The 27,963-nt window shown below is 43.1% G+C and overlaps 1 protein-coding gene across 3 annotated transcripts in view; it reads left to right on the plus strand.

The window, feature by feature from the left end:
* The first annotated feature begins 341 nt into the window (after positions 1 to 341).
* The window catches only part of LOC133388494 (guanylate cyclase soluble subunit beta-2-like), a 42,633-nt gene continuing 15,011 nt past the window's right edge, over positions 342 to 27,963 (plus strand). For 2 of the 3 annotated variants that reach the window (XM_061634454.1, XM_061634455.1), the window contains exons 1-8: positions 342 to 560; positions 8,776 to 8,849; positions 11,395 to 11,489; positions 12,143 to 12,303; positions 19,181 to 19,280; positions 23,454 to 23,674; positions 24,057 to 24,168; positions 26,068 to 26,171. In XM_061634454.1, coding sequence (XP_061490438.1) covers positions 558 to 560; positions 8,776 to 8,849; positions 11,395 to 11,489; positions 12,143 to 12,303; positions 19,181 to 19,280; positions 23,454 to 23,674; positions 24,057 to 24,168; positions 26,068 to 26,171 — 870 coding nt within the window. In that variant the 5' untranslated portion in view covers positions 342 to 557. Of the gene's footprint in view, positions 561 to 8,775; positions 8,850 to 11,394; positions 11,490 to 12,142; positions 12,304 to 16,073; positions 16,129 to 19,180; positions 19,281 to 23,453; positions 23,675 to 24,056; positions 24,169 to 26,067; positions 26,172 to 27,963 lie in introns of those variants that run through there. The other variant, XM_061634456.1, reaches the window with a different exon arrangement.

Raw genomic sequence — 27,963 nt, forward strand, 5'->3', positions numbered from 1 at the left:
GGACGTGAACGTGCCAAGCAGCCTCTTCGTTGCTATTGCGAATTGGCACTTCAGCACCACAGACCCCTGGACAGCGACTTCAGCTTCCCAGCATCAGGAGCGGTCAGGCGGGGGAAGGCTGCGCTCAGGCAGTGAAGTGGAGTGCCTGCACTCATGCAGGGCGCAGAAAGAGGCGCTGTTTCCGCGGCGGTTAGCCGAGCTGCTCACATCAGATCCTAGGCAGTAAAAGGGGACTTCGTGGCAGGCCGATGTAACCTTGCGGCGGACAAGAAGACAGAGCCATAAGACCGTGGTGGGGCTTCGGAGAGGGGGTGGGGGGAGAGAGCATGAGGGCTGTTAGCACCCCGCCAATCGTAGTTACGAGCTTCCGACCAGCTGCTGATTCCTTCCAACGTCTCATGGTTTCCAAGCTCTCTGTCTGCGGAAAAGAACTGGTCACGGAGTAAAATCCCCGAACTACCTGGCGTCTCCGAGAACGGAGAAGATAGCCAGAAGGATCTTGACCTACGGGGATAAAACGATGTTGCACAATTCGCGTGTTTGAGTCATGCGCCAGAATGGTGAGTAGCTATTGTCTCTCTTCCCCCGCACCCCCCCTCGGTTGCTTCAGGCTTGAATGGGCTCCATGTGTCCTAGGTTGGAAAGTTGATCCGGGATTTGGGAGAGATTCCGATGACTTTGTGTCAGATAGCCTCTGAGCTAGGGCGGGGGCAGGGGAGGGAGAAGGGAATGGAGAGAAGCCGGTTTAGCTCTGCCGCTTTGCCAGGAGGAAAAAAAAAAAAAAGGAAAGGAAACCATTCAAGCCGGGTCCTCAAATCTTTAGCTCCGGAGTAGCCCTAGTCACTTTGGTCGAACTCCTTTCGGAGCCACGGCTTTGAGGATCCTTAAGATCGTGGTGCGATGATCCACCAAGACGAGCCAAGCCAGGCACTTCTACTAGTTGCCCGTCAATCATGTGGCCGGTGATCCAGTTTCAACGACTCCTGGCGACAACAACCTGTAGCTGTCCCCTCCCTCGCGTCAGTGACCGATCCAGCCTCCAATAAAGTCCAAGGAAGGGCCGCTGATGTCAACAGGGGGCGTTAGCTCGTCAATCCCTCCAGACTGAGGAGAGAGGAAATAAAACGCTCCGAGGCGCAAAAGCTTCTGCTCCCCGAAGTAAAAGCCCAGCAAAGACTGTTTCTTTTTCATAGTTGTCCAAATGTTGCCCAGTGTTGCCGCTGCTCCCAACCAAACTGGGGCGGCTTGGAAGCAACGGAGAGGATTTCTATTTCGCACCAAGACTGTGCTTGCGCGCAAGTGCGTGCTTGGTTTTAGCAATCCTGCTGGAGGCTTTGAGAGGAGGGCGCTGGGGTTACTAAGGCTGAACCCCCAGTAAGCTTCAGTTCATCGGTCTGAGTGTTATATCTCGGAGCACCTGATTGTTTCGCCGTTGGGGAGTAGATCTAGGAGGCAGGCAGAAGTAAGCAAGAAAGCAAGGCTCCGCGTCTCTCTTTCTGTGGCAACCTTGTAAAAGCTGAGGGTGGTTGTGTACAAGAATTTTTCAACTGTCTCCGAGGGCGTCCAACATGTGAATAAAAGTGCTGTGCTGATAAATTGGGGGAAGAAGAAACTAATGGAGGAAAAAAGAGCTGATAATAAATGTACTGAGTCCGATAATTTAGATGACTAAATCCGGACTATATTGGACGTCTAAAGCAGTCTTCTCTATGTTTTATCACATTACCAAAAGTCATACGGCGATACAGAGAAAGTCATACAGAGAATCATGAAAATGGAAGATACCCCTCTGACTTTAACGGAAGGGTTGTGTGTGCGCGCGTGCGTTTGCGTGCGTGCGTGCGTTTGCTCAGTAAAGTAGGAAGCTGCCTTGTACTGAGTCACAGTATTGGTCCATCCAGCTCAGTATTGTCTACACCAGGGGCGGCCAACGTGGTGCCCTCCAGATGCTGCTGGACCCATCAGCCTCAGCCAGCATGGCCAAAGGTCAGGGATGATGCGAGTTGTCATCCAACAACATCCAGAGGGCACCACATCAGCTGCCCCTGGTTTACATTGACAGGAAGCAACCTCTGTAAGATTTCAGACAGAAGTCTCTCCTGGCCTTACCTAAAGATACTGGGGAGTGAAGCTGAAATCTTCTGCATGCAAAAATAAATGGTCTCACATTGAGCTATGACCCTCTTCTAGGATGAAACTCTTTACCACTGACATTATTACTTGTGATTCATGGTTTCCTTTGTTGAAGGCTGCAAGCAGTTGCACGGGTTATGAATCTTTTATTTTTGCATGGTGCATCCGTCCCCTCCCCCCTTCTTTCTTCTGCTTTGACAATTTGGGGGTTCAAACAAAACATCAAGGTGAAAAATCACAAAGCATAAAGCAAATTAAAAATACAAAATAAAGGGAGGGGGGAAGAACTGTTTTTCCTATCAAAATAAATTGTAAAGCCTATGCTATATATATTTACTATGAAGCATGTGTGGCAGACTGCAGTATGCAGCCCGAATATATCTATATTTACTTAGAAACAAGTCCCAATCATCTCAGGAGGACTCGGGCTGCTTCCAGAGTATTGCTATTTTTTGGTGGGATTCAGTCACATACCAGCAAGCTGGACTTTTTGGAAGGGAAAGTGACTGGAAAATTTACTTGAAAGTGTGGGATAACACTTGCTTTGACACAAAGTCATCTACCCTCCCCACAAACAAACCAGAATGAATGTTCATTAATTTATTTATTTTATTTATTTATTGTATTTATATACCGCCCCATAGCCGAAGCTCTCTGGGCGGTTCTCAGTAACTAAAAACATTAAAACAAATATACAAATTTAAAACACATCTTTTAAAAACAATTTAAAACACAATTTAAAAATTTAAAACAATTTAAAAATAGCCATTAAATAGTCAACTTCATGTAATCTCCCCACGAACAAATCAGGATGAATACTCAATAAACAGGTCTTCCCCTCTTGAGTAAGTGTATGTAGGATGCAACCTTAGTGCTTACTGTTTGTCATTGTTATGTGCCTTCAAGTCGATTACAACTTATGGTGACCCTATGAATCAGTGACCTCCAGTAGCATCTGTCATGAACTACCCTGTTCAGATTTTGTAAGTTCAGGTCTGTGGCTTCCTTTATGGAATCAATCCATCTCTTGTTTGGCCCTCTTTTTCTACTCCCTTTTGTTTTTCCCAGCATTATTGTCTTTTCTAGTGAATCATGTCTTCTCATGATGTGTCCAAAATATAACCTCAGTTTCATCATTTTAGCTTCTAGTGACAGTTCTGGTTTAATTTGTTCTAACACCCAATTATTTGTTTTTTTTTTTGCGGTCCATAGTATGCAAAGCTCTCCTCCAACACCACATTTCAAATGAGTTGATTTTTCTCTTATCCACTTTTTTCACTGTCCAACTTTCACATCCATACATGGAGATCAGGAATACTATGGTCTGAATGATCCCGACTTTAGTGTTCAGTGATACATCTTTGCATTTGAGGACCTTTTCTAGTTCTCTCATAGCTGCCCTCCCCAGTCCTAGCCTTCTTCGATTTCTTGACTATTGTCTCCATTTTGGTTAATGACTGTGCTGAGGTATTGATAATCCTTGACAAGTTCGATGTCCTCCTTGTCAACTTTAAAGTTACATAAATCTTCTGTTCTCATTACTTCTTGACATTCAGCTGTAGTCTTGCTTTTGTGCTTTCCTCTTTAACTTTCATCAGCATTCGTTTCAAATCATTACTGGTTTCTGGTAGTATTATGGTATCGCCTACTTATCGTAAATTATTGATATTTCTCCCTCCAGTTTTCACACCTCCTTCATCTTGGTCCAATCCTGCTTTCTGTATGATATGTTCTGCGTATAGATTAAACAAATAGGGTGATAAAATAAACCCCTGTCTCACACCCTTTCTGATGGGGAACCAATCAGTTTCTCCATATTCTGCCCTTACAGTAGCCTCTTGTCCAGAGTATAGGTTCTGCATCAGGACAATCAGATGTGGTGACAACCCCATTTCTTTTAAAGCATTCCATAGTTTGTCATGATCTACACAATCAAAGACTTTGCTGTAATCTATAAAGCACAGGGTAATTTTCTTCTGAAAGTCCTTGGTCTGTTCCATTATCCAACGTATGTTTGTGATATGATCTCTGGTGCCTCTTCCCTTTCTAAATCCAAGTTGGACGTCCGGCATTTCTTGAGCATTACTTTACTTGCATGGGATATTAAGGCAATCGTTAGATAATTACTGCTTTTCCTGGTATCCCCTTTCTTTGGAATTGGGATGTATATTGAATGCTTCCAGTCTGTGGGCCATTGTTTAATTTTCCATATTTCTTGACAAATGTTTGTCAAAATTTGGACAGATTCAGTCTCAGTAGCTTGTAGCAACTCTATTGGTATATCATCTGTTCCTGGTGATTTGTTTTTTCCAAGTATTTTAAGAGCAGCTTTCACCTCACATTCTAAAATTTCTGATTCTTCATCATACTGTTCCTCCGTGAATGAATCTGTCATCCTGGCATCTCTTTTATAGAATTATTCAGTGTATTGCTTCCATCTTCCTTTTATTTCATCTTGGTCAGCCAGTGTGTTCCCCTGTTGATTATTCAACATCCCTACTCTTGGTTTAAATTGCCCTTTCATTTCTCTCATCCTTTGGAATAGGGCTCTTGTTCTTCCCTTTTTGTTGTCCTCTTCTGTTTCTGTACAATAACTATTGTAATAGTTCTCTTTGTCCCTATGTACTAGTCGCTGTATTGTTGCATTTAGGGTTCTGACCGTGTTTCTATTTCCTTTTGCTTTTGCTTCCTTCTCTCTTTAACCATTTTAAGAGTTTCTTCAGTCATCCATTGAGGTCTTTCTCTCTTTTTAACTGAGCTATTGCCTTTTTGCATTCTTCCCTGATAATGTCTCTGACTTCACTCCATAGTTCTTCTGGTCCTCTGTCAACTAAGTTTAAAGCCTCAAATCTGTTCCTTATTTGATCCATTCTAATTAGAGATACTAAAATTGGGAATGTTGTACTAAAGAGACTAAAACTGCAATCTAATATATGTCTACTCAGAAGTAAGCTGTATTGGGTTCAATGGGACTTACTCCTAGGTAAGTGGCCTAGCATTACTTACATGGAATGAAGCACCATTCAACACAGTTTATTTATTATTTGATTTATATCCCGCCCTTCCTCCCAGCAGGAGCTCAGGGTGGCAAACAAAAGCAGTAAAAACACTTTAAAACATCATAAAAACAGACCTTAAAATACATTAAAACAAAATAACTGTAAAAACATTATTTAAAAAAGCTTTAAAAAATCTTGAATAAAAAGGGATAAAAAAAACATATTGTTTGGGGGGGGGGAAGGTTTTAAAAAAACATATTAAAAGCAATTCCAACACAGATGCAGACTGGGATAGGTCTTAACATTAAAGGCTTGTTGAAAGAGGAAAGCCTTCAATAGGCGCCGAAAATATAACACAGATGGCACCTGCCTAATATTTAAGGGAAGGGAATTCCACAGGGTAGGTGCCACCAATCTAAAGGTCCGTCTCCTATGTTGTGTAGAACGGACCTCCTAATAAGATGGTATCTGCAGGAGGCCCTCACCTGCAGAGCACAGTGATCGGCTGGGTTTATAAAGGGTAAGAATGTCTTTCAGATATCCTGGTCCCAAGCTGTATAGGGCTTTGTACATCAGAACTAGAACCTTAAACTTGGCCCGATAGCAAATGGACGGCCAGTGCAATTCTTTCAGCAGTGGAGTTACATGTTGGAGATACCCTGCCCCAGTGAGCAGTCTCGCTGCCACATTTTGCACCAGCTGCAACTTCCGGACCAACCTCAAGGGCAGCCCCACATAGAGCGCATTACAGTAATCCAGCTTGGAGGTTACCAGTGCATGGACACTTGCCCCAAAGCTCCTGATGACTGCTTCCAAGGGCTTCATATAGGTGTTAAACAGCATGGGGGACAAGATGGTATCCTGCGACACCCCACAGCACAACAGCCGGGGGCCGACAGACAGTCAACCAATATTATTATCTGAGAACAACCTTGGAGATAGGATCGGAACCACTGTAAAACAGTTCCTCCAATACCCATCTCACGAAGTTGGCCCAGAAGGACACCATGGTCAATGGTATCACAAGCTGCTGAGAGATCGAGTAAGAATAACAGTGTCGCACTCTCCCTGTTCTTCTCCCGATAAAGATCATCCGTCAGGGCAACCAAGGTCGATTCAGTCCCATCACCAGGCCTGAACTCAGACTGGGTCAATATAATCTGTTTCATCCAAGAGTACTTGCAGTTGCTGCGCCACAACCCTCTCAATCATCTTCCCTAAAAAGGGGGTATTTGCAACCAGTTGGTAGTTGTCACAAACCCATGGGTCCAGGGTGGGCTTTTTCAGGAGTGGTTGGATCACTCACTGTTTCAAGGTGGCTGGAATCACTCCCTCCCGCAATGATATGTTGACCACACTCTGGATCCACTCGGTCAAACCCCCTCGGCAAGCTTTAATAAGCCAAGAAGGGCAAGGGTTGAGAGGACACGTTGCTGGCCGCATCATCGCAAGCACCTTGTCTACGTCTTCAGGCCACATCAAATGAAACTGTTCCCAAAAAGTTGCAGCAGATGTTGCACTGGACACCTCATTGGGGACTACAGTAGATGTGGAGGTGGCGTCAAGACTGCTATGGAGGCGAGCAACTTTACCCTCAAAGTGCCTAGCAAACAATTCACAGTGGGCCTCCGAAGGGTCTAAAACTCAATTTCCTGGAGTTGATGTCAACAGATTCCTGACAATATGGAAAAGATCCACTGGACAGCTACTTGAGGATGCGATGGAGGCCACGAAGTGGACCTTCTTTGCTGCCCTCACCGCCACACAGTAGGCACGTTTATGATGTTTTACTCATGCCCGATCAGCCTCACAGCACATCTTTCGCCACTTGTGTTCTAGCTGTCGTCCAGACTGTTTCTTTGCCCTTCGCTCACTGGTGTACCAAGGTGCAAACTGGGCTCCACGATACCGGAGAGGGCACTCGGGGGCAACCGTGTCAAGAGCCCAACGCGCCTAGCTGTTCCACAGAATGACAAGGGCTTCAACAGGGTCACCTGCTCTATCTACTGGGAACTCCCCCAGGACATTCAGGAATCTGGTGGATTCCATTAGGCTCTGGGGGCAAACCATCTTAATCTGGCCACCACCCCTGCAGGGAAGGATTGGAGCCGTAAGTCTAAACTTCACCAGGAAGTGGTCTAACCATGACAATGGGGTGACATCCACCCTCCCTATCTCCAGACCACCCCTTCCTCCATCTGGAGCAAAAACCAAGTCGAGGGTGTGCCCTGCCCTATGCGTCGGGCCAGTGACAACTTGAGACAACCCCATGGTTGTCATGGAGGCCATGAAGTCCCGAGCTGGAACTCTAGTGGCAGCCTCAGCATGAACATTGAAATCACACAGCACTATCATTCTGGGCTCCTCCAACACCACAGCCAAGACGGCCTCCACCAGCTCAGTCAGAGAAGCTCCCGGGCAGCAGGGTGGACGGTACACCAGCAGCAACCCTAGTTTACTGTTTCCTGGTCCCGACACCAGGTGCAGGCCCTCACAGCCAGCTCCAAGACAGAGTGGTTTCCTGGTGACAGAGATGAAAATTCTGTAGGCCACAGCAACTCCCCCCCCTGCAGCCTGTGCTGGTGTTGCACCAAGTATCCAGGTGGGCAAATCTGGGTCGGATCAATTCCTCCCAGCTCACCCACCTAGGTCTCAGTAACGCACACCAAATCAGCACCTTCATCCACAATCAAATCATGGATGAGAGTAGTTTTATTGTGTATCGATCTGGTGTTAAACAACAACACACACAGGCCAGTGGGCACAGCAGATGCACAACGAGGAACCCATCCATGACAGGAGTGGCAGCAAGGAACAAGGCACAGATAGCTTTGCCCTAGACTTCTATGGTAATTCACCACATCCCCTTGGCTATATTTCCCTCTACCTGTGATTGGGTGGGATTGACTTCTGAGTAAACACTCGTAGAATTCCACTGTTAAGTTGCAAATTACTCTGCAGCTGGTGCTTGCTGTTTCTATATTTTAGTGTAGAATTGCTACAGTATTGACTGCAAAAGTAAAGCACATTTAAAAGGAATTACTTAATTAGGCGACAGACTTGCATGTAGAATTTTGAAAGTATTTAATTAAAATGCATTTCTCAATAAACAAAAATATAATCGTTAGTGTATTTTAGTTACCACACTAAAGCTTTGAAGCTAGGAAACACAAATGTCATTAATGATCCAATTTCAAAATCTATTTTACTCCAGTGGTTTTTGAATCAAGCTCTATGTTATTGATAACATTTAGCATTTATTTAGTTATTATTCAATACTGGCTAATAATCAACACTGTACAAATTTATCTCAGCCTAACCTACCTCACAGGGCTATTCTTAGGTTCAAAGGGAGGCAGATTTATATACCACCTTGAAAAAGGGTGGGATATAGGTTGTTATACAATTGACAATGTTTTTGGAATTCTGAAGTACAGGCAAATCAGCCTGTGGACTCTAATTGTAAACTTTATTATCTGGCCAATTCTGTATTCATTGTGTATACTATTAATCTTTTTGTAAAAGTCAGCCAAAGTGTCATGTTATAAATATAAATGCAAATATTATTCAGTGCCATGCAAATGTAGCTTTTTAAAACAAATCTCTTTCCCTATATCCCTGCATCACACATTTGCTTTTGCAGTATGGCTTCATCAATACATGCCTGAAGTCTTTGGTGGTGGAAAAATATGGTGAAGAAATATGGGAGAAATTAAGGTAATTTATCAGTTGTTCATAGACTTCTGTTTTACTTCCTTTCTGATTTCACTTTTTTAAACAAATTCAAACACTGTTTTAAATCTTAGGAACTGTGTCCTATAATGTATAAGTAGTTACTCACCAGCACACCATAATCCCAGACATCAGTTCAGTGAATAATAGGAATGTGTGGAGTGTGTCCTACTGAGGTGGGCCATTTGGTTTGTCTGCCCCAGTATTGTCTACTTCAGCCTTCACCAACCTAGTGCCCTCCATATTTTTTGGACTAAAACTGCCATCACTCCCAGCTGTGCTGATGAGAGTTGTAGTTCAAAACAGTTAGTCCTAGTTGGCACCATCTTGGCAAAGGGTCATCTACTTTGTGGCAGTGGCTCTCTGTATATATCTCTCAGTATATATATACTGGAGCAGCAATTTGCAAAGACACAACATCACTGTGGGGGGGATATAAGGCCGTCAGAGCAAACAGACTCAATGCAGCGACCACCCATTTGATGAGATCCATAGAATCATAGCACTTCCTGAAGGGGGAAAAATGCACCTAACATCTGGAAACACCCAACTCTCTTCACAGGTTTGCATTGGTTCCCCATGGTGAAAAGGCCTTTAGGCAAACAATGCATGGAAGTGGAAGGAATATCGTATTTTAGGAGACCAGTTTCCTTGTGCTGAGCATAACTCAAAACAATTACTGAAAGAAAGGCAAGAGATTGCCTTGTCATATAATACTTCCCTCCTCTGATTGCTTTATTTGTAATGCAAAATGATTTAGAATGTCGCGTTGTTGGGTGAACATGTTCATGATAGGGAAGTGGCTACAAAGTCATTATTCTGGAATGAAGCCCCATCACTTTTTCAAGTTATTTCAACTGGCAGCTTTAGGAAGTGCCATTAACTGTAACAGAAAACATTACACTCTCCTTCTCTCTCTACTTTGTTTGCTAAGTAAGATCTATCTGGACACATTCTCTGTGCTGCTATGGGCTTTAAAGAAGGCCCACAGTTTGGGAACAGAGGAAGCTGCCTTATACTGAGCTAGACCGTTGACTCAGTATTTTCTGTACTGGCAGTGGGTCTCCAGGGTTTCAGACACAGGTCTCTCCAAGTCCAACCTGGAGATGCTGTGGATTGAACCTGGGACCTTCTGCATGCAAAACAGGTGCTCTGCCACTGAGCTACAGCCCTTCCGTTCCTTATTTTGACAAAGATACCCTATATAAATGCACCATTAACCAGCAGACATTGGGAAAAAAAATTCTTATATGATTTATAGAATGAAGAGGGGATACATAAGTAGATGTGTGACTAAGGATGAATTTGATTCAGTTCATATTTAAAGGCAAAACTGCCTAATTGGCACTTTCCAAAATCACGCAAAACCCCAAAACCAGCCATCCTTCAAAATTCAAACTTCTCCAAAATGGCAATGCAGTTCTCCAGCCAAATAATGTGAACATAATGCATGTACTGAGGTAAAATGTGCGCATAAATCCATATGTTAGTGAAAATAACATACAAAAGCACATTATATTAGGCAACATTGCATACAAAGATGTGTATATTAGGAGCAATTTGCATTAAACTGTAGATGAATTTTCCTTAGGACTTTTTTTAAAATTGCAAACCAATGTTGAAATGTTTAGAACTGAACTTACGGTTGGTAAAATGAGAAGTTGAAAGAAACTGAAATCGACAGATTTGCCTTTCCCTAGGTGTGATAGCACTGCTTTTTCACTTTTCTCTTTGTGGGTATCATCAACATCATCAAACAATATTAGTCAATTAATGACACTGGTTATGTTACTTTCCTATGCAGAGAGATGCAGATGAGAGAGTTTTTCCTAATAACTACAATTGAATAAGTAGGGCTAAATATGCAGAGGGTATTCTGTTGGTGATGGTTAACATTTCTTAATGGATAGGCAATCTCTGCACTCGTCAAGAGTTTTTAGAGATGCAGGATCCTTTCCAAGTGTCAGGAATGCCTCATCTTTGTCATATCTGCACTGTGCTCAACATAAAGAAGCAGTGATAACTCTCTCACCATCCCCATGTTTTCTCATTTCAAGGGAGAAAAGTGGGGTTTTTTAGGAGTACTTCTTCACTAGGGCAAAAAGTCACCTTGTGGTGATTATTCCATTAAAAAAATTAAATTGTATGAATCAATTCTGTCTCATTCAGTTCATTGGGCTCATCATGAAAACAGAGTTTGCAGGATGCTCTCTTACCATCCCTAATTAACTTAGGGTTCCACAAATGTGAAGTATGGGCTAGATAGCTCCCTTTAGGTCACCTGTCACCATATGCCAGCCAGTACACACTCTCCCTTAAAAAAAATCTCTTTATTGATGCCTGTGTTCAAAACAATTCATGTTTGAAACATCTGTTCACAAGTACTGAAGTTATTCTTGATGAGGGATAGAAATGGGTCTGCAGGGTGATGGTTCCCTAAGAGGGGGCATTAGTGGGTCAGCCAACTGAATAGGAGATTGAACTCTAAAAATGTTATTACTGTGCCAACAAATATGTACTTCTGTTACAGAGTCCAAACTGGAGTACAGGATACCTTTTTGAATTTTGAGGTTTACAGGGATGAGATCACAATGCAGCTAATTGACAAGGCATGCAAAATGCTAGGTATGTATTCTTTGGGATAATGCAAGATCTGGACTCTGTGGGTATCTGATGTTTGTAACCATGGTAGTACTTGTGAATGAAATATGCCACATTTCCCCCACATTTCCAACAAATGTTTGCTGACTTCGGGATATATCTTTGCCAGTTTTGTGGCATTTTATAAAACAATATAAAATCTTGTAGACATTTTCTTTTAGATTTACACACTGAGACATGTTTGGCCGATTTTAACTTTACATCCTTGGTTAATCATTGTTGGTAAACAGACCTTTACCAACTTTTCCATCTCTTAATTGTTCTAGACCCAAAACTCTTTAACAGATAGTAGTGAAACCATAGGTACTATGTTTTATGGATATGACTTAAATGCAAATGTGTAAAGCAGCCATATTGACCTTAGCCATCAAATCCTAGCAGTAATTACTTCCCCCTTAGCTCACATGATCCCCCTTTCAGAGAATCAGGCTGCAAGATGATTTAAATGCATTGCCTTAACTGAATTGTAATTTAAATAGGCCCAAAGCTGCAACCCATGGCAAAAGTGGTGATAGACCAGGACTGTACAGCCTCAAACAATCTGAACCAAAGTATTCTAGTGGGTTCCTGATACTAAAACATGACAGACCTGTGTTAATATATGATTATTTTCCCAGACGTCCCCCCAGATATGGTCCTGAAACAATTTGGAGAATATTTCTTTGAATTCTGTAAGCGATCAGGTTATGACCATATGCTGAGAACTTTGGGAGGAAATCTATATGAATTTATAGAGAACCTGGATGCATTGCATAGCTACCTGAGTCTGTCTTACCAGGTAAGTGGAAATAACTTTTGTGAAACCAGCAGAAATGTATGATGCCTGGTTCTAAACACATAGCACATGTTCTCAATAGCATGATGCAAAATATGTTTGTGACATGATCAGATTAGTTATTTTTGGTGCATTGTGCTTAGACTTGTAATACTTTTCTGCTGATATTTGATTTCCTTTCTTTACGATTTAAATTTACATAGACTTTTACTACAAATCAAACTGATAATTTGCCCTTTATCAAATAACTCATGATGATACATTTCATTTTTCTGGGGTTAGTATCAGTCATGGGCAATAGAGAAGCGTGTGTGAATTCTAAAACAGCCTATGTCCAAGCAGAAGCTAAAAATGGACTTGCCTGGTTTCCACAAATTTCTCACCTTTATTTTCACCTGGGTGTCTATGGAATTATATTCTGCCTTCAGTTTTAGCTTATTTTTACTGTTGTTGTTTCATTAATTATAATCATTAATAATTCAATAATTGTAAATAGAACCCCTGAGCAGTTTACAAAAATTAAAACAATCATTAAAATTATCAATAAAAGACAGGAATTAAAAAATTCAAAAATTAGTTAAAATCTACAATAAGCTAAAAACTTATTAAATATTAGTTTTCAGTTAAAGACTGAAACACATTTATATATTGCTTACCACTATGACAGCCTTTAAGGGCACAATCCTGTAGGTATTTACACTGGGCTGAGGAGAGTTAGGATATGGCGGATCTGCGGCTGAGCTGGCTGGGTCCTGGCTCAGCCAGGTTACACTGGCATAAGTCACTCATCTTGGCTCAGTCGCAGCTCAGCTGGCAAAACCCTGCCCCTCCTCGCTCAGCTGGGGCTCAGCAAGGTTGGCAGAGACCAGCATAAGTTAGACCAGCATAAGTCCTCAAAAAGGGGTGTTCTGGGGGAGTGGTGGGGAGGGACTGATGGGAGGAGGACTTATGCCATATCCTACATCCATTCAGTTTGGCTTACCAGGAAAAGGGGTAGTCTAAGTAAAAACAAACAATTGCTCTGTTATTTTGCTCCTCTAATTTTCTTTCCACTGGGCTGTGCTGGTGGTCTCCCCTTCCAAGGACTTCTGAATGGAATTAGAATCTGGCATACTTCAAGCTGGCGTAACTTCAGATGGCTTAAGTTATGCTGTCTTCCTCGATGTAGGATTGCTGTGCTCGCAGTTTACAAAAATAACAAACATTATATATAACAATGAAACTGAAAAACTACAATACAACAGATCCTTCCAAAAACATAAACATAGCAGCCAAAAAGCACACATACACGCATAGTTCACAAATTGCATTTTGTTCCTCCAAAATATCACTCCTGCCCATCTCTAGATACATCCCATTCATAGAAAAGGAGTTTAGCAACTGCCTGAATAATAAAAATTGCCTCTGAGAATATGCAGATTGCATATGCAGACAGACATTTGCAAGAATACAGTCAGGAATAATCACATGGAAAAACAAAGCCATACACCAAATCCATGTATGAATCAGTCCTGAGACTAAGGGTTCATCTATATGGTGATTTAGTTTGTGTTTGGTGCTACTCACATCTCCTTTAAATTTGCATGGTTCACTTGATGTTACTGGCAAACAGAAGCTATCACAGTTTCCCCTTTGTAAATCCTTACTAACCCAATCCGCTGATAATATCAAAAGTGAAAAAAAAGTCTTCATTTTTCTAGTTCTTTCAGATGGTTTGTTCCAATGCTTTTAGGTGGGTGTGTCAATCATTCCCCTCTCCACGCCCAATCCCCCCTCCTCCCTTTGTTCATTTTATTTCCTGTAGGCTGACAAGCAATTTCCGGCTACTCTCCTCCATTTTGCTAGCCTTTTTTATGTTGCTGCAAATGGTGCCTTATTTTTCTTTTCCCCCTAATTTGTGTGCAAAAGCATAGCACTGCTCAAACGAAGATTTGTATTTCAGCTGTATTGTACCAGTGAAAATAAAAATAATCGCACTTCCGGGTTGTTGTTTTTTAAAATGAAACTTACTGGTAGAACAAACTGAGCATGCTCAGTTGCCAAGTAACCAGAGGGAGTGAAAATGTTAAATTAGAGGGCGTGGTCATTAGGAAACTGCGTGATTGATCCTTCCCCTCAGTGTGACTAGAAAACACTGTGTTTGCAACTGGCATTGAGCCCTTACTATGGATGGTGCAAATAGAACACAGAGGTAAAAACAGCATCTTTAGTAAGTTATGCTCCCATGTGGATAAGCCCTAACTTAGATAAAAGATTTCCAGCTACTTTGAAAATCTTTTTCAGATAGTGCCAGAGCCAACCTAGGGCCATGAGCCGCTGCATCCAAATCCAGACTTGCCAAGTGTGCTCTCTATTTCAGGGTCTACAGCAGGCAGTAGTAGCCTCTTACCTGACCTCCCAGCAGTGGAGTTGATGCTGCTTACCCAGAGGGGGAATGGAAGGACCAAGGTGGTAGGGAGCTTGGCACTGTGCAAATATACCAAGATGAATGCTGTACTGGCTCCGTCATTGCATTTGCACAGATCTGACCTCCCTACCATCTTACCCCCCCTACTCTCCCTCTCCGTAAGCAACAGCGACTCTGCTGCCAGGAAGTCAGGTAAGTGCTGCCACTTCACTTTGCTGTCTGCTACTGACAGCAGGGATGGAGAACCTGTGGCCCTCCAGATGTTATTGGATCCCAACCCCCATCAGCCAGGCTGACGCTAGCATCAGGCTATGGTCTGAAGGCACATGAGGCCAGCACCCTCCTGAAGCTAAGCAGGTTGAGGACTGGTCGGTGCCTGGATGGGAGACTGCCTGGGAACCATATGTAAGCCGCCTTGGGTTTCTATCAAGAAAAGAAAGGTGGGGTATAAATATAATAAACAAACAAACAAACAAATAAATAAATAATAAATCAGGCTGAATGAAGCGGTCATCTCAGGTGGCAGCAGCTGCTGGGGTGGGGTGGGGAGCAATGACATATTAGAGGGAAAAGCTATGGGTGCCACGCAGCCTGCTGCCCTTATGTGCAGTATCCCATCACCAGTGTTGAAGTAAGAGTCATCTGTCACTGCCGTCAGTTTCTGTACATGGAATGGGGGATGCTATCTTGTTCTTCACCTCAGACAGTACAATGTCTTGGGCTGGCCCTGTCCATCAGCCCCAGCCAGCAAAATAGTCAGGGACAGCAGGAGCTGTGATCTAACAATACTCAGAGGGTCACAGATTTCCCATCCTTACTTTAGAGTCGTGGCTCCCAACCTGGGAGCCGTAACCCCCAGCGGGGCCATAAGTAATCCAGAGGGGGCTGCAAACAGTAAAGAAATTATTTATTTATTTATTTTTTTAAAAAGTCTTCACTCCCTGGATGCTGTCTGCTCCCCATTGCCGCTACAGATGACACTTCCTCCTTGCTCCACACAGGAGGGGAGGACTTTGCTAAAGGGCCAGAGTGTCTTTCAGGTGTGCTGAGGGCAGGCATTCACCTATAAAACATGTGGCAGACACCAAGGGAGGCTGAGGGTGGAGCTACCAGGAAGAAGAGGGGATTACTATCCCAACACCTGTCTCCTCGTACTGCAGCTGCTGGCGACGCCCTTCCTCAGAATGAGAGGACAGGGATTCCTATGAAGCAAAAAGAAGCTAGGCTGCAAGGAAAGATTCCTTTCCCCCTTCCTTCCTGGCAGCCAGCCTGCCTGCCTTTCTTGGTTCCAGTTTCGCTGCCACCTCCTTTTAAAAATTATTCTTATTTGCGAGGCCGCCCAGATCTCGCCTTCAGCTCAGATGGAGCCATGGACCAGTGAGGAAGCTCAGGACTTGCTGTGCACCCATCTCTGAAGCTAAGTGTGTGTGCCAGTGTTTCCCCTTTCTTCCACCTATATTCTGCCCCCCCAACCTCTCTCTCCAAGATGCTGCAGCAGTTGAGGGTTTCCCCCCCTCCCACGTGCCCAAATGCATGTACGCCTGCAGATGCTTGCAGGAGGGGCAGGTGTGTTTGAGTGTGTGTGTGCACTGATCTGTCTTCTGCTCCACTCTCATTCCCCAACTGCATGGTAACCAAGTTATCAGTTCTGATTATCATTGCAAGGGCTTAAAGCACTAACCCCCTCCTCAGCCTCTCCACTCTTTTGTCTTCACAATCTAGCATCCCAGCCACTACCACACTGGTGCTTCTTGATGATGATGATTTTAAAAAAAGCTCAGCAGATTGGCTGAGGTCCACATACTGCAGCTGAAATGTATTTAATTATTATTGCATTTATATCCCATCTTTCCTCCAAGTTGCTCAAGGTGGTACACATGGTTCCCCCCTTTCCATTTTATCCTTACACCAACCCTGTGAGAAAGGTCAGGCTGAAAGACTGTCTCAAGGTTACCCAGTGGGCTTCACGGCTGGGTGGGGATTTGAACCTGGATCTTAGTCCAACACAGCTACCCACTGGTGTTGGGAGACAGGATTGTACATCTTCAGACTGTTGGGAGGGAGGAGGATCCCAATTTGATTGGACCTTTGCATTAAGAAAAGAAAGCAACAACTCCCTGTCCGCAGGGAGCTTTTTATGGAAAGGGATATTTGGAGATGTGATCTTGCCACACACCATTTTTTCAAATAATAGAGACTAAAATTACAATTAGTGGGGGGGGGTCATGAATTTTTTTCAGATTACAAAGGGGGTCCCATATTCATAAAGGTTGGGAACCACTGCTCTAGAGTCAGTGCTAGAGCCTAAAATGCAGTAAGCAGAAGGCACTGCTCTGTTAGCCAAACAAAGGCCAGGTTCATAGAATATAGATGGCCAATGCAAAGGCTTCATAGTGGCTGCCAATTAATAGCAGAGGATGAAGTTGCATTTTATGTGCCAGACTAGGGTTCTTGCGCATGAACTTAGACAGGACCTCACCAGACTAGGTCCATCCTTTGCATTTGACACGCAGGGTTTTTTCCCCAAAGGTTATCATCAGGCGATACTATTTATTTGGATTGCAGTAGGTGGTATGTAACCTTTTCCTTCCATGTTGTGGTCCTAAGGAAAATGCCTCCTGTGAAGTTGCTGTTTGCATTGGAAGAAAATTCCAATGGCTTTCTTCTCCATGCAAATACCAGCATCAGCAGGGCAGGAAAGGGATAAGTTCTGCCTCATTGCCTACTGTAATCCTGACAGTTATTAGCTCTTCCAGCTGATATTATCTGCCTTTGAAAAAATGACATGCTTAGTCTCCAACAGTCAGAATGGGAAGGTGCCATAGCTAGTGGTAGAGAACATGCTTTGAATACAGAAGATTCCACATTCAGTCCCTGACATTGTCAGGTAAAAAAGGATTAGGTGATGGGAAAGACCTCTGCCCAAGACGTGATGCAAAAGACTTCTGCCAGAGACCCTGGGAAGCCACCTCTGTCAGTCAGAGTAGTAGATGTAGTGAGATAGATGAGCAAGTTCTCTGGCCTGGTGTAAGGAAGCTGCCTCTGTTCCTATGAAAATGCAGCTCTGTGCTCATGTTCCTTCCATAGTCTCAGGAAGCAGATTGTTGACACTACTGAATGAATTCAGGAGCTGCAGCTTTTGGGATCAGAAGGAGTGAAGAAGATAACAACTGCATTAATCTGCATATTGGGGAGGTGTTGCAGGGATGATGCCATGAAATGTCACTGAAAGGACTGTCACAAAAGGTGTTCTGTAGTTTAGAAACATGTTTTGTTCTAACATAAGAACACAAGAAGAGCCTGCTGAATCAGGCCAATGGCTCATATATTTTTGCATCATATTCTCACAGTGGCTAACCAGATGCCCATGGGAAGCCCAGAAGCAGGACCTGAACACAAGAGCACTCTTCTCACTTGTAATTCCCAGCAGCAGCTGGTATTTTGAGGCATACTATCTCTGAAAATAGAGGTAGAATCTAGCCATCATGGCTAGTTGCCATTGATAGCCTTATCCTCCATAAATTTGGCTAACCCTCTTTTAAAGCCATCCAAGTTGATGGCCATCACTACCTCTGGTCGGAGCAAATTCCCTAGTTTCACAATGTGCGGTGTAAACAAGTTATTTTAGTCCTAAACCTTCCATCATTTAGATTTGTTAGATGTCCCTACGTTCTAGCATTATGAGAGAGGGGAAAAAAACTTTACTATCCACTTTCTCCATGCCACACATAATTTTATATACCTCTGTTATGTCACATCTTTCCCTCCGTTTCTCTAAAGTAAAAAACCCCAAATGTTGTAACCTTTCCTCATAGGGGAGTTGCCCTTTTCTGAACCTTTTCCAGTTCTACACTATTCTTTTTGAGGCAAGGCAACCAGAACTGTATACGGTGGGCAGTATTTAATGCTAGTCTTACTTAGAGTAGACCCATTAAAGTTAACAGATGGCTAACTTAGGTTCATTGATTTTAATGGGGTTACTCTGGTAGGACTTAGTTAAATACAATCCAGTATGTCAAGAGTGGTTGCACTACAGATTTGTATAATGACATTATGATATTGACAGCTTTATTTTCAGTTCCTTTCTAATGATTCCTAGCATAAAATTCACCTTTTTCACATATGCCACACATTGGATCTATAACTGATAGCACCCTGGTAGTAAGAGACTTCATAGTTATGAAGAACATATACTTGAGCACAGCCAGGTTAATACATACATCCAGAGAGGTGCAACATTAACATGTGGAACACCTCTGCCACTTAGAACTTTGGAAAACAACTTCCTTTTCTATATTTGTGAGCATTATTGGGGAAGTGAGCATAATTTGATAGAGCCACCACCATGGCCCAGTTCTTGTGTTTAATTGGCTGCACAGACTGCCCATTAACTACCCCTCCTTCAGGACACTATCGAACAATGAGCTCTAACGTATGAGATGTTTGATATTAATGTTCTACATGTTTTTTCAGGAAATGAATGCTCCTTCATTTAGGGTTGAAAAGAATGAAGATGGGTCAATGCATTTACACTATTACTCAGACAGACGAGGACTGTGCCATATTGTTCCAGGTATGTAGTTTTCTATAGAGGGGATTTTGAAAGGAGGAATGGTCAATTATTGGATCGGTGTCCACTGAATGTCTTGTGTACCAGATTTTTCTCTTCCAAAGCCTTTATTCATTACTGGGCTCCTACTGGGAGGAAGGTCAGGATATAAATCTAATAAATAAATAAATATAAACCAGCCATGGTCTCAGTGGCATAAGGCTGTTGATTCCTGCCATCATTTTTATTATTTATTTATTTATTTAGAGAACTGATATATTGTTTTTCATGCCGATGATGAATTATCAAAGTGGTTTGCATATAAAGCTTAATACAATATTATCAGTAAAATCCAATCATTTTAAATGAAATCTGAATAGTGGGGAAAATACAAAAACAACCAGCAAAAATGGTTAGGGCAGGTTTATTGCAGAAAGAGGTTCATCACAGAATGACAGCTACTCTCTATTGTACTCAGATATCATTAAATCTGCCTGCGGCGCCTGGTGGTTGCAGTATCCTCCATACACTGCCATTTCCAGCCTGTGCCAACAAAAGCCATCCTCCTAACTTCCCACCTTCTCTTCTAATTTCATCTGCTTAGAGAAGGTTGGGGGGAAATCTCAAATGACCCCATGCTAGGCTGGAAGCTTTCCATGACCCACATCTCTGAGATAGGAAAATAGGACTATAAGCCTTTGTGCTGTAAGGATCATGCTCAAAGCCAGGGGTGGGAAAACTCCAGCCTCTGGGCCAATCATGGCCCTCAAGAGGTCCAAATTCGACCCCAAGGGCATTTTCCCCAAACCACACCCACCCATCCACCAGCTAACATCACTAGTCTAAAGGAGAAGCACTGGGGTCCGGGGGCTTCAATCCCCTCTGTGCTTGAAGGCATGCTCCCCTCCTGGGCAGTCCTGAAAAGCAGGGCTTCAAAGGAAAGCACTATGATGTCACGTGATCGACTGGTGGGCAGCCCTGTCCAACACTTTGGCCTGCCAAGGGTTGGGAAGATGAAGATCTGGCCCTCCAGCCACAAAAGATTCCCTACCCCTTCTCCAAGCCTTCATGATTCCACCAGTGATAACCAGGAAAGCTGAAAAGGGCCCAACTATGATGTCCAGAAAGGCTTACCAAGTTGACCCTTCAACTCCCAAAGTGATCATTAGCAATTGTGAGAAAGGAGCGTAGAGGCTAACAATTTGAGGTTGCTTTCAAATATTTGAAAGGCTTTCATGGAGAAGTTGGAGCAGACATTCTCTGTTGCACCAAGAGAGTTCTCCAACTCTACCATTCTATGATTAAAGGCTCTGGGCCATGTTTTCAGAGACCATGGCAGTGGCAAAGGGTTAATCCCCCCAACACCCCCCCCAGCATTCTGTTCAGATCAGCACACCCTCTGCTGCCTGCTTTTCTTTTCTTTTAACCACTCATGCAATTGCCAATTGAGTGTCAGGTCTAGCTTGACCCTAAGTTGTTTTGTTTAGAACACTGTCATACTGTTCTCTTTTCAGACTTGTCATCAGTGAAATCCTCCCATGAATGATCATGTCTCAGCAGTTGGTCCTGGTTTTATGCTCTGAACCTGCAGAGACTGCTGTCTGTTCTCTCAGCTGTTGACTCAGACAAAATGCTATCCCTGTAGCGTTAAGCCTCTGTCTCTGAAAGAAAAGCATATTCCAACTCCCTCTTTGTCTTTTGCTGATCACTCACCTAGTTTACTGGCTTTGAAACTGACCTTGTCTCTGCCATTGCATCCTTTGTGTATCTGAGGCCTGGGCTGTAGAGTACGGTACATGTTTTCTGCTTCAAGTCATACTACTGTGAGGGTTTCTGATCATTTATTCATTTATTCATTGCATTTGTATACCGCCCCATGGCCGAAGCTATCTGGGTGGTTTACGACAATTAAAAACATTAAAAATAAATATACAAATTTAAAAACACATTTTAAAAAGCGATTTAAAAACACATGCTAAAATGCCTGGGAGAAGAGGAAAGTCTTGACCTGGCACTGAAAATATAACAGTGTTGGCGCCAGGTGCACCTCATCAAGGAGATCATTCCATAATTTGGGGCCACTACTGAGAAGGCCCTCTCCCTTGTTGCCAGACTCCCAGCTTCCCTCCAAGTAGGCACCCAGAGGAGGGCCTTTGATGTGGACCGTAGTGTATTGGTGGGTTCATGTCAGGAGAGGCGTTCCATCAGGTATTGTGGTCCTAAGCCGTGTAAGGCTTTATAGGTTAAAACCAGCACCTTGAATCGAGCTTGGAAACATATAGGCAGCCAATGCAAGCGGGACAGAATCAGTTTTATCTGTTCAAACCATCTGGTCCCTGTTACCAATCTGGCTGCTGCATTTTGTACAAGCTGCAGCTTCCGAACCGTCTTCAAAGGCAACCCCACGTAGAGCGCATTGCAGTAATCTAACTTGGAGGTTACCAGAGTGTGCACAACTGAAGCCAGGATATCCCTGTCCAGATAGGGGCATAGCTGGGCCACCAACCGAAGTTGGTAGAAGGCACTCCGTGCCACTGAGGCTACCTGAGTCTCAAGTGACAGAGATGGTTCTAGGAGAACCCCAAGCTATGAACCTGCTCCTTCAGGGGGAGTGCAACCCGATCCCACTTAATTACAATAGTCCTTAGGCAGTGTACAAGTGATTCAATAGAATGAAAATAAAAAGTAAGTTAAAATGATTAAATCAGAATTCAGTTAAAATGCGTGCTGGAATAAAAAAAAGTCTTCAGTAGGTGCTGGAAGTTCAGCATGAAGAGGGCCTATCTGACCTCAACTAGAAGGGAGTTCCATAAAATTGGACCCACAATACTGAATGCACGACTCCTGGTGGATATGAACTGTGCATCCAAATCATGTAGGACCACTCACAGTGACTCTTCCAAAGAGCTCAGTTACTGGATTTGCATTAAAAGATCAGGAAGTCCTTGAGTTATTCTGGACCCAAGTTGTTAATAGCCTTGTAAATTAATACAAGAACCTTGAACCTGGCCCAGTTAGCATATGGGCAGCTGGTGCAAGCTTTTGAGCACCAGAGTTATACATTGGCAATAGTCTGTCCCTATCAGCAGTCTGGCCACAGCATTTTGCACAGTGGAACCACTTGACCAGGCCCAAGAGTAGCTCCACATAGAGCTCACTGCAGTAATCAAGTCTTGAGGTTCCCACTGCGTGAATCACTGTAGCCAGAGTATTCCTGTCCAGGACAGCCATAGTTGGCATATCACCTGCAGCTGGTAAAAAGCGCTACTAGCCACTGGGGCTACTTAAGCCTCCAGTGACAAAGATGGATCCAGGAGCACATACAAACACTGAACCTGTCCTTTCAGAGGGAATGCAACCCCATCCAGAACAGGCAACTGGCCAATCTCCCAGACATGGGAACTACCCCTACACACAGTGTCTCTGTCTTCCCAGGTTTAAGGGCAACAGGCACCATGCTATTGTGTTACAATGTGTTCACCACACCCTGGACCCATCTGGTCACACATACACACCGACTGACTTTCATCAGCCAGGATGGTCAAGGGTCAAGAGAGCAAGAAGTGAGTCACATAATTGAAAGAGCTCTTTAGAGGCTATCTCGTCCAGAAACTCTGTCATCTGGTGAAAGGCATGTGACGACCAGAAAGGGCCTCCTCAGGGATAGTCTATTTTGTAATCAGAGGGAATTATTTTACCAGCACTGTCCAATCCAAGTACTTTGGGGGAGGGAACAGCTTTGCAAGAGTGCAACTTATATCTCTAAACTCAAGTAATTAGGAGGGAGAGCTCCTTTGTGACTGACAGGCCGAGCTTGTTATCAGAGGGAACGGTTTTTACCTGGAAAGCAAATCTGTTTTAGCTCTTCCCAGCCTAAAATCAACTTTACAGGTACAGAGCATAAAAGCTCCTGGACTTATTTCCTTGCAATTTGTCAGATTTTGCCAGTTTTGATGGGCTGCTATGCCTGCAAATATAATCCACTTCTGTCAAAAGGGGGGGGGGGCGTGGAGTTGTAGTTATTTTTTAAATATCCCAGTAGTGAATGGAGGTAGGGGAATAAAGTGGTCTTAATCCCCTGAACTGAATTAGACAACATCCAAACTGGTTTGAGCCAAATTACCAAACTGGGGTGTGGACCAAATCCTTTGACCAGTGCACCCCTCTGCTAATATACAGTTTCTTCTTTTGTTTTAGGAATCATTGGTGCAGCAGCCTTGGATTTTTTCAACATTGAAATTTCCATGGAAATAGTCAATCAATCGGAAGAAGAAGAAAGAACAGGGAAAAAAGAGCACATTGTATTTCTTGTGACCCAAAAACCTGTATTTTCATACAGAAGGAAAAACAAATTCTCTTCCTCTCCACAATGCCTTTCAAGTTCTGGAACACTGGTGGAAAAACAGCTGAATAAAGAGGTACTGTGATGCTTAGTTTGTATGAAAGCATTGGCAGGAAAATTCATATAGAACATCAAATCAGTTTTAGGTTGTGTCCTTCTACACCATCATCATCATCTTGCAAACAGAAAATGGATGTGAATTGAAGACACTCTATGCTCAGAATGCGAACATCTGCTCACAAGTCTGAATGTGTGCATGGATTGCCTCCAAAGAGTTTGAAATAGTAAGGCACACTTGACTATATTCCAAGTGCATTCCAGTTCAAGGGTAGGGATACATTTAAAATGCTTGTGCCTTTCATTATTATACTTATTCTTTTGCTGGTGCAAAGTCCTTCGTCTACTTCTCACTTTTGAACTATTAACAGTTTAGCAATTGCTTTGGGTTCATTCCACAGGATCTTGAAAGAGCCATGAACAAGACCAGAGAGAAGAGAAACCTTCTTTCTACTTGTCCTGTCAAGAAAAGCCACTGGGAAACAATTAGAGGAATTGTGACAATAGGAAAAGGTAAAAGTGTATCTTTCAAAAAATGTTTGGCACCATTCATTAATGTTTTCGGTATGGCATTTAAAACCCAGCCTTGTTCTCAATTTACATTAAAGGTTACCATTTTATATTATAGGCAAACCACAAGAAAATGGCTTTGTTTTGAAGTCACAATAAACTATAGTTTATCATGATGGGAATGAGCATATCAGGCTTGTGCACTCCTCCCTTCCCTCTCCTCCTCCAGCACTTCATGAGGAAGAGATCAGAAGCTTTTGCTTCCATTTTTTTCCCCATTGTTTAGCATTACATCCAAACCCTAAATTGCGGTAAATCTTAACTTTGGTTTGTTAAAACAAGCCAGATTCATAAACTACATTTTGAAGCCGGCTTGTTGTTTCAAACAAACCACAGTTAAGATTAACCACAGTTTGTTGGGTTTGGATGACAGGACAAGCTGCAGGTAATCAAACATGGAAGTGAAAGCCTCTGATCTCCTCATGGCCCTGCCAAGGGAGAGGGAAGGAATACATATTGCATATAGCCACCATGACTAGTTACCACTGATAGTCTTCTCCTCTGTGACTTTTTCTAATCACCTTTTAAAGCTCTCTCATTTGGTGGCCATCACTATAGCTTATGGTGGTAAATTCCATAGCTTAAGGGAGTGATCCTAATTCCCAATCGGAACAGCAAGGCTGAATGCAGCAGTGGAGCCACCACTATATCGAAAGCCTTGCCACCCACAACCAGCCATGTGACTGAAGTTCGTCCCTTTTTTTCCTGTACTAGTTCCAGGCTGATGTAGCAGAGAGGTCCATATTGAGCCTGCTGGACCAGTATAGGATCCAACAGACTTTTGGCTGCCCCAGCTCTGCCCCAGAAATACCACACTTCGGGGTTTCCTGCTGGCTACTGCTGGTGGAGCTATTGCTGCAATTAGCTTCTGTTTGCCTGCACTTTTGGCAAACACAGCAGGAACCTCTGCAGCATTAGAGTTCCCCTGCCATAAAACCTGGCACAGCCCAACAGAGCCAGGCAGAGGGGAACCTCCACTATATCCTAAACTCATCCAACATGGCGGATCAGTGATCTGGATTGCTCCGTAACTGTATGAAGAAGTATTGCCATTTCTCTGACGTGAATCTCCCACCATTCATCTTATTGGATGACTGTGGGTTAGATCTAGTATTATGAGAGGGAGAAAGCTTTTCTTGATTACTTTGTTCATGACTCTATCATGCTCCTCTTTCTTGCCATTTTCCCCTAAAATAACAAGCTCCAAACATTGTAACCTGCCCTTTAGAACTCTAATAGCATTATGTAAGCAAACAAAGCAGCAATTTGCTTGCACTGGATACTTTACAAGTGATGTTCAATTTATGTATTTTATTTATTTATTTAAAATATTTCTGTCCTGCCCTTCTACCCCACAATAGGGCACTCAGGGCAAGCAATGAAGCATAGGAGTATATTTGAAGATTAACTGGCTTGGGTGCTGCTGTCCCAAGATATAAAGGGGCGTATACAAGTTTGTCTATGTTCTTCTTCCCCACCCCCAACCAACCTGCATTTAAAAAAATCTTCCCCAGGTTCCAGTTTATATAAGCATAGCTGGTGAACTTGTGCTGCAAGTACTTCCAATCACACAATATTCATATAAATGGATAATCCAAATGTACATTATCCTGAGGTTCTTGGAGGAAGGTGGTGGTGGATAAATGAATGCATGTTGATTGATGAATGTATTAAATAATCTTGCAGAACCATGCTACCTAAAGTGGTTCTAATTCTATCAGGGAATTCTTTTATTTAATATTTGTTTATTAAATTTCTATCCTGCCCTTCCTCGCAGAAGGAGCCCAGGGTGGCAATTATGATATGATTAAAATTACCACCTTTCCCCACATCATACTGCAGGACGACTTCTGAGAGGATTTGACCCTATCTATCCTAAGACCCTCTGCATAGACCCAAAGACTTTCTGCAATGGGCTTCCTTTCCATATTGTTTTTGATGAAGAGGTAAGTCACATTAATGACAACTAGTTTCCCTATATTTGTGAACCAAATACACAGCCACTGTTTAGCATAATCCTGTACATAGCTACAAAATCCTGTTGAGTTCACTGAAGTTTATGCCCAGGTAACTGGGTAAATAATTACAGGCTCAATCACCTAATGCAAAAACCTGTTTACTGCTACTGTCTACTATTGATTTAAAAGCTTGTTCATGTGATACGTTAGCCTGAGACATCCTGTTTGTTTGTTTATTTATTTATTAAATTTATATCCTGCCCTTCCAGTAGGAGCCCAGGACAGCAAAAAAACCCCACCAAAAACACTCAAAAACATCATAAAAACAGACTTTAAAATATATAAAAACAAAACATATTGAAAAACATATTAAAACAAAACATCTTGAAAAACATATTAAAAACCAATTCAATTTTTTTAAAAAAGCTTTAAAAACATCTTAAAAAGCAATTCAAACACAGACACAGACTGGGATAGTCTCTATTTCAAAAGCTTGTTGAAACTTCAGTAGGCACCAAAAAGATAACAGAGATGGCACCTGTCTCATATTCAAGGGGAGAGATTTCAAAGGGTAGGTGCCACAATACTAAAGGTCTGCTTCCTATGTTGTGCAGAACAGACCTCCTGATAAGATGGTATCTGCAGGAGGCCCTCACCTGCAGAGTGCAGTGATTGACTCAGTATATAAAGGGCAAGATGATCTTTCAGGTATTCTGATCCCAATCTGTATAGGGCTTTGTTCACTAAAACCAGAACCTTGAACTTAGCCCAGTAGCTAATGGGCAGCCAGTGCAATTCTTTCAGCAGTGAGGTGACATGTTGGTGATATCCTGCCCTAGTGAGCAGTTGTGCCACTGCATTTTGCACCAGCTGCAGCTTCCAGATGAACCTCAAGGGCAGCCCCACATAGAGTGCATTACAGTAATCCAGCCTGGGGATTTACATGATCAGTTATCCTGGGATTAATAACTACCTTTCCAGTACTGTTGCCAAACTAGCTGCTGAATGTTGCCCCACAAACAATCAAACATCTCACCATTATACCAGCACATCACATTGTTGCATAACACAAGGATCAAGTCCCTCCTCAGACTTTTTCTATAGATGTTAAGTAAACATACAAGGTGGGGGAGCTCTGAGGATAAGGGTGCTAGCTCTGCCTCCTTCTGACTGCTCTTCATTACAGGCTGATCATCTGTAGCAGGGAGCCTTCTGTATCCACGGAGACTCCCCACATGCTTTAGTACCCTGATTATTCAGGGTTCTACAATGTACAGTAAAACTTGTATTGGAGGCTCCTCACTTCAGAAGATCATTCTCCAACTTGTAGAGGATGATCAGAACAGCAAAGAGAGGGTAGCGCTAGTGTGTCCTTGCTCGGGTGTTTACTTCCAATAAGGATGGTGAACTTGTGGCCAGATGTTGGACTCTGACTCCCATCAGTCCTACTAGTGAGGGTGGCCAATGGTCAAGGGTGATAGGAGCTGTAGCCCCAACCATGCCGCTGTCCTGCCCTCATATAATTCCAGTAAGTGGCAGTGATAGCACTGCCAAGAGGCCAGCTGTGTGGCACCACCATGCCAGCTGCTTCTATGAAGAGCTGTAGCTCAGTGGTAGAGCACCCACTTTGCATGCAGAAGTCCCAGGTTCAATCCCTGGCATCTCCAGATAGGGCTGAGAAAGACCCCCTGCCTGAAATCCTGGAGAATCCTGCTGCCAGTAGTGTGGACAATACCGGGCTGGATGAACCAATGGCCTGACTTTGTGTAAGGCAGCTTCC

Source organism: Rhineura floridana, chromosome 7, assembly GCF_030035675.1.
Source record: "Rhineura floridana isolate rRhiFlo1 chromosome 7, rRhiFlo1.hap2, whole genome shotgun sequence".
Classification (NCBI taxonomy): Eukaryota; Metazoa; Chordata; class Lepidosauria; order Squamata; family Rhineuridae; genus Rhineura; species Rhineura floridana.